Genomic DNA, 11,400 nt, shown 5'->3' with positions numbered 1-11,400 from the left:
AAAGAACTGGAGGCAGGTTGGTGTAGGAACCAAGGAGGGAAAGCTGGAGGCATTCCATGTCAGCTAGCTTGGGCTGACTCAGAAAAGGATGTTTTAACACAGCTATCATGCAGAGTAAACAATTACCATGTCAAGCAATGAAGCTAGCTTTGTATTCATTCATTTATTTAGTCCTCAAAACAACCCATCAGTTAGGTATTATTATCTGCCCTTTACAGATGAGGACACAGAGGCAACTTGTCTTGATCACCCAGATGCAGGTCAGTCTGACGCTAGGGCCTGAGAGGAGAGCTGTGTACAATGACAGGATCTGACAACCCAGTATCTGGCAATCTGGTGTGATCTGACTCACCTCCCAAAGGTACGGCTTCCAAAGTAGACAAATAATCAGGGTTGCTAAGAGGAATGGGAGAGGAAAGAGCAGAATGCTATATGCCTAGATGCTGTATGATATAAACAACCTGACAAATTCCAATGGGTGTTTAATGTTTTTAGGTTTAGGGTGGCAGTGAGAAAGGTGGCAAGATTAACCCAGGTCAAGAATCTCAGTGTGATGAGATGAATATATGATCAGAATGACGAAACCTCAGAGGGAAACTCTCAGTTAAGAATGATGTCCAGCAGCATCCCTGATCCTGAAGGTTTCCTGCTCATCCACTCAGCCAAAGTCTGCTGAGCACCAAGCTCCAAGCACAGAGATGGGCAGTTACTTCCCTCCTCTGGTATGAGCATAAGCCTGGGTTCTTCTGAAGGACCAAAGCTTCCTCTTAACAGGATTTACTTGGGTAAGTTACAGCATTTGACATAAAATGGTGGTATTTTGTTAGTGTTTCAGCTACAGATGATTTTTTTTCATTAGGGCAAGTCTTGCATTTTCCTCATCCTTGTGCCTTAACACCTAGAACTCAGTGGGTGCTCTCTCTGTATTAAGTGAAGGGAGAAAAGGGGGAAGAGAAAAACAATAAAGACTAGATATCTCTACAAACAGGTGAAATATGCAAATAATGAAAGGCTAATAATGATTTATATGTAAAAATAAATCATTGACACAACATGCAACTGTCTCCTGTACATTTTTTCTTAAGTGTGAATGACATGAAGGTGCACTGCAGGTAGTACGCACGGATGCTCCTTTTACAAAGCCAGAACTCAACACCAACTCAAAGACAGGGTAGAGGAGGATCTTTCCAACAGTCTCCAATTGCAAAAAGCCAGGGATGTTTTGACTTGCTTCAATGACAGTTTTTTTTTTTGGACTTAACAATGGAAGATTCCTCCTGAAGTGACAGGAATCTTATGTAAGCATGACCAGGTGGCCAAAATTTCCTCACAGCAGAGCCCAGGTGAAGGTGGTAAATGAGGTGACCAGGCGCAATGAAATATGTATTTTTAGACTTATAATAAGTTCAGAAAAAAAATGTAGGGATGATTCCACATTAAGAAAGTATATGTAGCTCAAGAGCATTAGAGGAATGAAATTTAAACTCTTTATGACTCAATTACGAATCGTCTTGGTGTTAAAAAGACACGGTTAGTCATTTGAGTGAACAATTGTGGGCTTTCAAGGCAACTCTCTAGTGAACGTGACTTTCCAAAGGGAGGTACAAAAGGCAGATCAGTGCATAACAAGGCCCTGATCTGCACTTCCCTGGAAGGAAACAAGTGTAGGAAGGCAGGACAGCCACAGATGGGTGGTGGCTTACAGGAAATTTAAAGATGGCAACAACTGCAGGCACAATGGCAGTTTTCGCACTAACTCCATTGTGCAGACAGTGTGATGGTAACGTGTCACTGCAAAACTAGAATTACTCAACTCCTATTTTGTATCTTCTTCCGCATCAAAAATATTCTTATAAAAGAAAGTGATGAATGACTACAGTTACGAGGACTGGAAAGCCCAAGATGACTGATAAATCAGAAAGTGAGCATCTATCTACATTAAGTAAGTCCCAACCTCTGAGCCCAGCATAATTATACCCAGAGGCCCACAGAGAACCTGCTTATTATAGAACTATTGTCTATGTTTGGAAGGGATCAGAGAGAATGTAAAGAGATTTCAAAAAATAGGCCAAATGTCAATTCAAAAAGGACAAAGGATTCTAAAAACTACAGAAAACTAAGCTTGACATTCACAACTGAAAATTCTTCAGAAAGAATGGTTAAACATATGATTTGTGACATTTAGAAAAGAAAGTACTGACCACCAGAAGCCAGCATAGGTTCAGGAAGAACAAGCCATGCTCCACTAACTTCACTTTACTATTTTTAACATAGGGGTTCCAGCACAGGAATACTACAAATATAATACATTTTGATTTTCGACAAGATACAGGCCAAGTGTTTCAAGACTTCCTTGTGGAAATGGAGCTGACGTGTTGTTAGCTGAGTAACTCCATTCAAGGAGTGAGGACTCTGTTCAATGTCATCTGGCAAGAAGGTTTTTAGTACTACAGGGCTCTGTCCTTGTAAATTGTTCTTTACAATTAAATTCAGTTCAATGACTTAGATGAGGACATGTAAGTTATGCTTATTTAATATAAACTAGGAGGCATAGATAAAGCAAAAGATCACATTATCAAGACTCAAAAAAAACAAAAAAAACCCAATTAGTTGGAAAATGGTTTAAAACTATCAGGATGATAGTTTACCTTTGTTACGTTTGGCCCTGTAATTCATATCATTAAAAAAACCCAAATGTTCAAATACACAACAGATGAGAACCACCTAACAGCATCTGATGTAAAACACACCTAGTGATTCTAGCTGCTTATAAACTCAATGCAGTTTGAGTATCTAAAATGTTCCAAAATCCAAAACTTTTTGAGTGCTGACATACACTCAAAGGAAATGCTCACTGGAGCATTTCAGATTTCAGATTAGGAATGCTCAACCAGTATGTATTTCTGCAAATATTTCAAAATTTGAACAAATCTGAAATCCAAAACACTTTTGGTCCCAAACATTTTGGACAAGGGATATTCTGCATCAGCCAACTGCGTGGAATACAAAGAGCTAACGCAGAGTTAGGCCACACTCTAGCACTGCTCTGATCGGACAAAACCTTGCTTCTGGGCAATACTTTATATAAGGACGACACATTATGTGTCAGAAGACAGAAAAACCAAAGAAAATTCTAGAAACCATGTCACCTGAGGAATGGCCAAGGGGACTGAGTATGGTTATTCTGGTAGAATTAGGGAAATTCAAAATAGTTTTAAACATGTAGAGTGTTTTCTTTTCCTGGATGAAATGCAATATACTCTATTTAGTTTTACAGGTCATGACCTGGAGACATGATTGGAATGTACATGGAGGAAGAACTGGGGTCAACAAAGTGAAGCATATTCTAAGATTGCGGCTGCTCTACGTGGAATGTGACACCCTATGTGTGGGTGACCTTCTTGTCACTGGATGACCCCAGCAAAGGTGCTATAGTGAGAGCCCACTGGGCCAAAGCTGCTCAGCGCTGCACCCCCAATGCAACTGGACATAAAGGAGTATCTGAATATAATGAAATGAAGATGGAAACCAGAATAAAGGAGCAGCTCTTTTTCCCTAAATGATTGTGTACTTGTCTGTGTTAAATACAACTTTTATTTTCTTCTTTCAGGTTGTCAAGGGAATGTCATGAACAGGAGTGAAAAAGACATTTAATCATATAATATGCTTTGACAATATCATATTAGGCCTCAGGAAAAAATACAGTCGCTATCTACTCACTGTTTTTGCACTGACAAGTTCGACAACCAGTGTGATCAAGTTTGAAACCATAAATGCAGTCCTTTTCCGTCAGAGTGCAGTTTGATAACTCCCCACATGCAGGTGGATCAATTGTGATATAGGTTGGTTCTAATAATAAAAAGAAAAAAAAATCAATGAAACATATGATTACTCTCAGATGCTATTCAATCTTTGAAATCCCACACTACTGTAAGTTACAAAAATCGAATCAATAATTTTCATCAAATCCTAAACTTTTATATTCTCATAATGTCTTTAACCCCTGAAACAAATATTTTTATTTGGATTTTTGAAAATGTGAATGATCTACTCCTTTATGTTTGAGCAATTTACGCATTTTTCTGTACCCTCAACGCTGTACTCTTCTGAAGGTCACCACTACAGAAAGCACACAAGAGAGGTTAAAATGAACTCCATTTAAATGGTTAACTATTCTTCTATTTCTTCCTGACATTTTCCGAGTTTATTTTTCATAACAATCAGGACACAGCTGCCAACTGTCAGTGATGTCACTCCCTATTCTGCAATACTGCTGAAATCTGTTAGCAGTTTTTTCTCAAATTTTAATAAATCAGTTTTTGAGACTAGTTAAAAACACCTGGATTTCTTTTATGTGACACTCCCTCACTTATGATAGATGACATGATGGATAACAGTGACTAGGAGCTTATCCTCAGGGTCCAGAGGCTCGTGGGAGTGGCAGAGTCCAGGAGGAAGCGCGAGCAGCCACGCTGGGAAGAGGGGCCCAGGAGAAACCCAGACCAGAGGTGAGGCGCTGCCTTCCCTGCCACGTTAATCATGAAGAGTTGCTCTGGTGATGACAGTAACCACACACACTTACATAAAGCGTACTATGTGTTTATGTAATGTTCACAGTGCTGTTCCAAAATGATTTTCAGCTTCGCCACCGTCCAGTGAGGTGGGTGCTTATCCCCAATTTCCAGATGAGGAAATCTAGTGCACTGACTTGCCCACAGTCACAGCATTAGTCAGTGGTGGACCTAAGATTCAAACCCAGGCGGTCTGGCTCCAGAGTCACACTCTCAGCTTCTGTGGAGTACAAAGCCTGCTGTAATGGTACCTGTTCTGCAGTACATTGATAAAGGACAGTTTCTACAGTGACAGGTTGTGGGAAGAGCATTGCCAAAGGGAACAGAGACACTGACATGTTTATGTGACATCTTTTCAACCAAAAGATACTATGAACTTCTTTTATGGAGCTGATACTATGAAGCTGTTTCTCACAATATCTTTGTGAAGGAGCTAAGTACAGAATTTCTCTACCTCTGTTTTCACAGATGGAAAATATGAGGTACAGAGAGGGTAACTGTTTTATCTAAGTTTACATAGCAACCCAGTAGCAGGCTGGGAATAGAACAGAACAGAGGTTCCTGACCTCCTGTCCACCACTCTATCCATTAGTCCACACTGTCTTCTCGAGTTTCACCTCCTGTTACCATGGAAGAGAGACCAAAATAAGTGTTTTAGCTGCCATTGCTAAGATCAAGAGTTCTAAACTTTTATCCATCTGCTAAAAGGGGACTGTGATTCAACTCTTCACAGGTAGTAGATGACAACTTATTAAAGAGATGCTTTGATTAGCGTTTTCGTAGCAAAAGTAATTATGAAGTGGGTATAGCACATTCTCTATTTTCATTACAACCTAAGGTTTGAAAAACAACTTCCAGAAATTTTTAAATAAACTTTTCATGGCTATAAAATTTCTAATTTCCTGCAGTGACTAAAGTATTCTTTCCAACAAATAACTGTAAACATCAAAAAGTAGTAAAAAGTTTAGGCAAGTTTTAAGACATTAAATTAGATACGGTATTGCTACTTTCCTACATCCTCTTAGGATTTACTGTAAACATCTTTAGTTTTCAAACCTATTAGTTTTTCTTTTAGCACTACTCTAACTAGCCACCCAAAATAATGATTCTATTCCAGCCTTCACTCACAAGACTGCCAATGTTTTGTCAAAATTATTTGAACCGCAAATATGAGACAGAGAGAACAGAAGACCTGTATCATGTTTTAAGTAAAGCACACTTCAGGTTATCTCAGCGAGGAAGGCGTTCTATGTTCTACGAAGTTAGCAGACCACGGCTTAGGGATGAACTCTACATGCACTGCTTCAGTGAACGGCTCATGGATAGAGAAATGTCTTGAGCTCATCTACACAGACCAAAACCTTGTACTCTTCACTGACATTTAAGATGTGAAGTTTATGAGAAACTTTTGCCTTCAGGAGATATATTATAGAAAAATATGTATTTGGGAAGATTAACCTGACACTGAAAAATGCATAATAATCATAGGGTAGCAGGAAATTTTACTTCCAGTGAATTTCAGGGATTTAAGAGAATGCACTATCCAACTTTTACAAAGATGATCTTCCACCTCTAACTATTTTTCCTCAGTAGTGAAGTATGCGCTAGTTTTTAGTACATATTATGATTAATGTATGGGATTAGGGTGTGATGTATGGCTAGAAAGTAAAAGAAAAAAGTGAACTGGCTTGTTTGAGCATCAGAACCTTAACACTGACTTGGGCAGTCCCATGTTTTATCCGAGTGGCTTCATCAGCTAAGTGTATAGTCACAAATGTGCACCCAGCACACATTTCCCCAGGAGTTGCAATACGTTCAGTATGTTCCCCTACAGCATTCAGCGTTAACAGCTTTTGTTCAGTTGAACAAATTTAAAAAATGCACAGAAGGCTGTTCAGTATGTGTTGGTCCTCCAACGTGCATGTTAAATATTTTATATAAAACAAGTCCTACTGGATAATTGATAGGCCTCATTTCATATGGTATCATGCAAGAAGCAAAAAATTATTTTGTGTCTCTAAAACTAATATATCCATCCCCATTTATTTATGACTTACATTACAAAGAAAAAGTTGGGAAGTATATACATTTCAAATTCTGACACCATCAATATTTAATATCAAAACAGAAAAACTCAGCAAAATCATTTATTCATAAAAATTGTCAATTTACTCTGGAACTATTCAATTTCCCCTCGATAGATTAGGCTGAACCCAACAACATTCACTGTGATATATTAAATATAGATAGAAGTCTAAAATTTTTAAAAAAGACATTTTTATACTTGGTATCTCATGTTTTTACATTTAACAAGTAAGTATTGTTTTCCTATTCAGATACAAAATCCTTTTGGGGGCTGGTAAGTGACACATGTCTCTTGGGTCCTTACTGCTGTTATCTTATGTCACTGGAGTAGCTTTTGATTGGTAGTACACACATTTGCAGGCATCTAGTTGTCTACTAACATTTCATCTGAAGTCACACATTACATTCTATCGTCTTTCATCATCCTCCCAACATTTGTTGATTGGTAGTACACACATTTGCAGGCATCTAGTTGTCTCCTAACATTTCATCTGAAGTCACACATTACATTCTATCGTCTTTCATCATCCTCCCAACATTTTAGCGCTCGGTTTCCTACCATGTAAGACCATATCCGCAGTAGTTAAATTTCTGTAAGAACAATACTACACCAGAAATATGCAACTATAAATGACCTAGCAAAAAATCTGATATTATCACTAAACAGATCTGAGAGTTTGCTTTCAGTCCAATGTACTAATATGTAATCTCAGAACAGGTCCTATTACTAATGTCAGGGCAACTTTTTGAGAAAGTGATACTGTGAGACCACTGAAATTCAATTTATTGTTCTAAGTAGTGAACTCCAAAGTGAGACATACTTGACATCATCCTGAATTAAAGCATTTTGAGTCAACAGTACATTTACAGTCCTTAAATAACAACCAAGAGCTGGTTAGATTCTGAACGTAGTTTTTAATCCAAGGAAGTCTTTGGAGGGAGAAGATTTTAAACAATCTAGAATCACGGTATCACAGTATAATTATTTCTTACCCAAATAATCTTGAGAAAGTGTTAGTGAAATATATGAAATGTGCACTCTGCTTGTCTAAAAGTTAGAGCACCCCAAAATGTATTTATCGGGATTTGTTATTACCCACACTTTTCTCTTGTCTATGCAACAGTTCTCTGAATAAATATGGAAAATATCTGATGGGTCTTGGCCTGAAGACCAAAAGATTCTCAATTAAATCCTACACGTCTGTGCTCCTGTGTTACATGGGGTATGGCACTGAAATTACGCGTCAGAGAGTACATGCCTTTCTAGAAGGATGATGGCAATCCCCTGTCCTGGGTGGGTTTGGGGAACAGAGTTTGGTTGAACAGAGGTCCTGCTAAGACTCCTCGAGGCACCGATGAATCACTGTACACGACACCTGTGGCTTTGAGAAAACTGTCCCTCTTTAAGTCAGTTGGGTGGAGATGTATTAGTAAGCCTCTTTCAGAGGCAAGAGATGGTCCTGCACCTCCTTGTTTAGGAGAAAGAGAAAATGCTTGCACAAAGGCAGGGTTTTGGCAAGGGGAAATTCAATAAAGTGCTGCTTACAGGATCACCCTGAAATTCCATCTCATCTTGTATTGAATCAGCTGAGGAATTAAAGAAATACCTTAATGTCCTCCAAAGGAAGAAGGCTTGAAACAGCAGGAATTCATTGTCTTTGGCTACAACTATTTCTAAAGGGAACCCTGGAACAGCTTCTTTGTGGAGAAGAATTCTAGAAATAGTTTCTGAGCCTAGAAGCAATAAAGAACAAAAATGGGTGTTTGTTATGTCTACATCCAGTTTGCTGTTTCCTACTCTGCCTCTGAGTGGGAACCACTACTCTACTTGACCTGTTGTTTTCTTGAATGGTTTTTATAGACTTTCCAAGCACCTTACACTGACCAGAAGAGCAATTTTTACAAGAACCCTTGGGATTGTGTCAGGAATGCAGATGTTCAGCCACCAGTTCTTATCCCAAGTCTTAGAAGGCAAAATTCTGTAAGGAAATCTCTTATAACATGCAACAACATAAACACATATTAGTCCTGTATTTTACGTTTACTTAAAATTTAGTTATATTTCTTTCACATCCTAGGATGCTCAACAAATGTCCTATCAATAAAAGTATTTCCAGGAAAATGTTGATATTTTTCAAGAATTAGAGAGCCTTAGATACTAAATTTCTGAAGAACACCACCAGTATTTTATATCGATGGTCAAATATTTCCTAGGAGCAATTTCATCTACTCAATGGGGAAATTAAGGCATAATGATCATAATTAATTTGGTCAAGAATATAAAGTTAAAAAGAAAATCATGAACCTAACTCTAAGACCACAGCAACAGACAATAAAATAACATATATTTGATTATTCAGGTGTCATAAATGTGTTTAACAAATCTAAGTGCTCTACTTTCTTGCTTTTTGTTATTTTATGAAAACTATCCAAAAAAGCAGCAAGGGAAGTAAAAACTCAAAACTCAAATTCAACCTTTTAAGATGCTGGTTTAAAGTTTTTTATTAGTCCTATTATCACATTAGATAGTTCAATGACTTTGGGAGAACAACAGAACAAAAAAGAACATATATATATATATTTTTTTTCGTGTCCGGCAACGGATCGCAACCCTCAGTGTCGCGCCCGTACCGGACCGGACCGGCAACGGGATCGCAACCCTCGGTGTTGCGCCCGCACCTCGCTCAGCCAGTGAGCGGGAACCGGTCTGTATGTGGGATCCGAACCCTCGGCGGGAGCGCCACCGTGCTCCCAAGTGGCACACTGTAGCAGTGCGCCACCAGGCCGGCCCAAAAAAAAGAACATATTTTGATCCTCAGTTATTTAAAAATGTGTATAATTATTTTAATTTGCTTCTGAAACAATGGATATAATCACTGGTATTTATATTTTAGGTATATGTAGCTTAAATGAAAATGTTAATAGATGCTTTTAATTTGGTGCCTAACCTGTATTACTCCACGGAACTTCTGGTTTTGAATGAATGCATATGACGAGGTTCTTCTCATTACCTTGATTACTACAGCTTATTATTTCTCGTAAATAATACTAATTATCTCCATTGAGAAACATGTGAAGTACTCTTTCTGATTAGCGACCCCGGGAAGGCTGACAGCCAATCACTAGTAGCTCTAGAGTATGGGTGATGATTCTGGAACTGTACCACAGTGGAAGGCACACAGAGCCTTCCCTCTTGGGTCTGTCTGCAGCACTGCCTCTATCAGGAGGGTAATTAACTCTGGCTCCAGATTTCCATTGTCTCGAGGAACGCAGCCTCACGTGCCATGCTCTAGTGAGGTCTGGAGGGCCTGGCTGTGGTGGGAGCTGTCTACCAGCACCCTGGACTCCTGCTCATATACACACCCACACACCAAGAAAAGTCTTTCTGGAAAAACTGCATGATAGGCAAATTTCTAGAAAAAGAACTTTTGAAAGGCAGGCCCATTCTCACATTTCCCTTATAAGTGAAAAAAATTTTTAAATAGGAGTAATAAGATAAATGAAGCTAATGCCTATCTCTTATTACCTCTCCTTTTGGGCTTTAATAGTGCTTTGTATATCTTACATTGCTCTTCTCTGTAAATCCCCAAGCCTGCTTATTTGACTGTAGAAGACAAAATGAACAATTATGTTCTCTTTTCAGATTTAATTCAGGCACTCTCAAGTTTTTTTTAGCTGGACTTGATTAAGTCATGTGAATATCCAATGGGAAAATTCCAAAGCTTCACTCACTTTATTTGGCAGTTCAATGGCTAAATATATCAGGCCTCCTACAGCCCCACCAGTTAATGGTAGCCTGCCCAGGGCCATAAAACTGGAGATAAGGCTGGCCAAGACAGAACCAAAGGTCACCACTTATCTGTTTTACTGTATCTTCATATGTCATTCTATTACCACAGTTGCTTTTCAAATGTGACTTGTAAGTAGTTAGAGCACCATTCGAATAAATCACCAACCTGTCAACATAACTGCACCCTGGGAAGAGAAGTATAGTGAAGATGAAATTTTCCTAAATGAAGATAGAGGGAAAACTCTATTAATGTAGACATCAAGAAAAAAAAAAAAAAAAGAGGATACAAAAATTCCCTAATCTGGAAGTGGGAATTTCCATGGAGTATGAATGTGTACTTAAGAAAGTCTCATTAAGTCATGGAAAAAAATCTCCCACAGTTAGAGTTTTCAAATTCTTTTAGATACTACACATTTAGTTATCCTTTTTTGCTTTGTATATATTTCTCATAACAACACCTACGTCCTTGTAATTTCTGAAGTACTTATCTCTGAGCAGTTCTTTATTTTATTTTAAAATGAATGGTCTGAAAATGTTCCCAAGATTTGTATTATTTTGTGGTCAGATAGAGAAGCAACCATATATTTAGTTTAGACCTATTTATTAACACTGTATGCTTTTTCCAAGGAATCTTGGCTGTTGGACATATTTTTCTTCCTTTACTAATCTCATATTTGATAAGAAAAGATAGTATGATTATGAGATTATTATTAAAATATAAAAGTCAAATTAAAAATTTTTTTTTATACAGAGTGGGATAACTTTTTTCCCAGGAATTCAGCTTGAGACAGCTCTCAAAATTATCACTGGATTCCAAGAATAACCTCTCCCTTTTACACTCGTCTTACATTTTATTCTTGTATTCCTTTTATTGTTCATTTTCATAGGAAATGTATCTTGGTAGCCTTTAACTGGAAATAATGTGCCATATTCATACGTGGGTGTGTGTGTGTG

At 38.1% G+C, this 11,400-nt stretch overlaps 1 protein-coding gene across 1 annotated transcript in view; it reads right to left on the bottom strand.

Annotated features, from left to right (window-relative positions):
* CRIM1 (cysteine rich transmembrane BMP regulator 1 (chordin-like)) overlaps positions 1 to 11,400 on the bottom strand; it is a gene marked incomplete at both ends in the record, with an annotated part of 82,456 nt that overhangs the window by 13,859 nt on the left and 57,197 nt on the right. Inside the window, one exon of the mRNA XM_008593882.1 lies at positions 3,721 to 3,849. Within this exon, the coding sequence (XP_008592104.1) occupies positions 3,721 to 3,849 (129 nt within the window). The remainder of the gene's footprint in view (positions 1 to 3,720; positions 3,850 to 11,400) is intronic.

Source organism: Galeopterus variegatus, unplaced genomic scaffold, assembly GCF_000696425.1.
Source record: "Galeopterus variegatus unplaced genomic scaffold, G_variegatus-3.0.2 Scaffold9812, whole genome shotgun sequence".
Lineage (NCBI taxonomy): Eukaryota > Metazoa > Chordata > Mammalia > Dermoptera > Cynocephalidae > Galeopterus > Galeopterus variegatus.
Note: the sequence above shows the minus strand (reverse complement) of the source record. Positions and strands in the feature narration are given on the sequence as shown.